Source organism: Eimeria mitis, genomic scaffold, assembly GCF_000499745.2.
Source record: "Eimeria mitis Houghton genomic scaffold, Emh_scaff4600, whole genome shotgun sequence".
Classification (NCBI taxonomy): Eukaryota; Apicomplexa; class Conoidasida; order Eucoccidiorida; family Eimeriidae; genus Eimeria; species Eimeria mitis.
Genome location: NW_013576956.1, coordinates 3,516 through 4,646, shown reverse-complemented (window position 1 = coordinate 4,646; position 1,131 = coordinate 3,516). Strand labels below are relative to the sequence as shown.

Below are 1,131 nucleotides of genomic sequence, written 5' to 3'. Positions count from 1 at the left end.
TATATGTATATATATATATATAATATTATATGTATAGTTATATGTATATACTTCTCTTCTATCTGCTTTTGGCTGCTGCTGCTGCTGCTTCTGCTGCTGCTGCTGCTACTGCTACTGCTGCTACTCCTATTGCTGCTACTCCTGCTGCTGTTGCTGCTGCTGCTGCTGCTGCTGCTGCTGCTGCTGCTGCTGCTGCTGCTGTCAGGCTGCACCTCTCACTGGCGCTGAGGCTGCTGCATTTGTGTACGAGTTGTTTACAGATCTCCGCAACGCAGGTAGCCTTCATCTGTCTCCTTTTTTTTTTTTATTTTTTTTTTGTCTCCTTTTTTATTTTTTTTTTTGTCTCCTTTTTATTTTTTTGTTTTTGTGTTGTTGTTTTGCTTTTGTCTCCTTTTGTAGCTGTCTCCGTCTGTCTTTTATTTTTGTTTTTTTTTTGTCTCCTTTTTATTTGTCTCCTTTTCTGGTTTCCTGTTTATATAGTTATTTGTCTCTCTTTCTTTATTTGTTTAATTATTTTTCTTTTCATTGCGTTTGTTATTTATGTATTTATATCCTTTTATTTATTTATTTCGTTTTATTTATTTAATTTATTTATTTATTTATTTGTATTTATTTATTTTTTATTTTATTTGTCTCCTTTTGTTTTTTTGTCTATGCAGTTGTCTCTATTTATTTATTTATTTTTTCGTCTTTTCTTTCCTTTTATATATTTATTTGTTTGTTTCTTTTTATTAATTTATTTATATATTTATTTATAAATTTATATATTTATTTATTTATTTTTTTTTGTGTGTATAGGTATTTGTGTGGGGTTGATGGCCTCGGGGTGTCTCCGCTGCGACCTGAATTTGTCTCTGCGCTGTCTCCGCACCGGCTACGACTACCCGCGGGTGCTGCTGCTGCTGCTGCTGCTGCTGCTGCTGTTGCTGCTGCTGCTGCTGTTGCTGTTGCTGCTGCTGCTGCTGCTGCTTATTGCGGGCGTTCGCTGCTTCTCCTGCGGCTATAGGCGACAAAAACGCACAGCTGGGGTGTACATGCAGCTGGGGTGTATATGCAGCTGGGGTGTATATAGACAGCTGGGGTGTACAGGCAGCTGGAGTGTATACACAGCTGGGGTGTATAGACAGCTGG

The 1,131-nt window shown here is 37.8% G+C and overlaps 1 protein-coding gene across 1 annotated transcript in view; it reads left to right on the top strand.

Annotated features, from left to right (window-relative positions):
• Window positions 1-815: 815 nt before the first annotated feature.
• Window positions 816-1,131, top strand: part of EMH_0076470 (uncharacterized protein) — a gene marked incomplete at both ends in the record, with an annotated part of 3,499 nt that continues 3,183 nt past the window's right edge. The window contains one exon of the mRNA XM_013502517.1: window positions 816-890. Coding sequence (XP_013357971.1) covers window positions 816-890 — 75 coding nt within the window. The remainder of the gene's footprint in view (window positions 891-1,131) is intronic.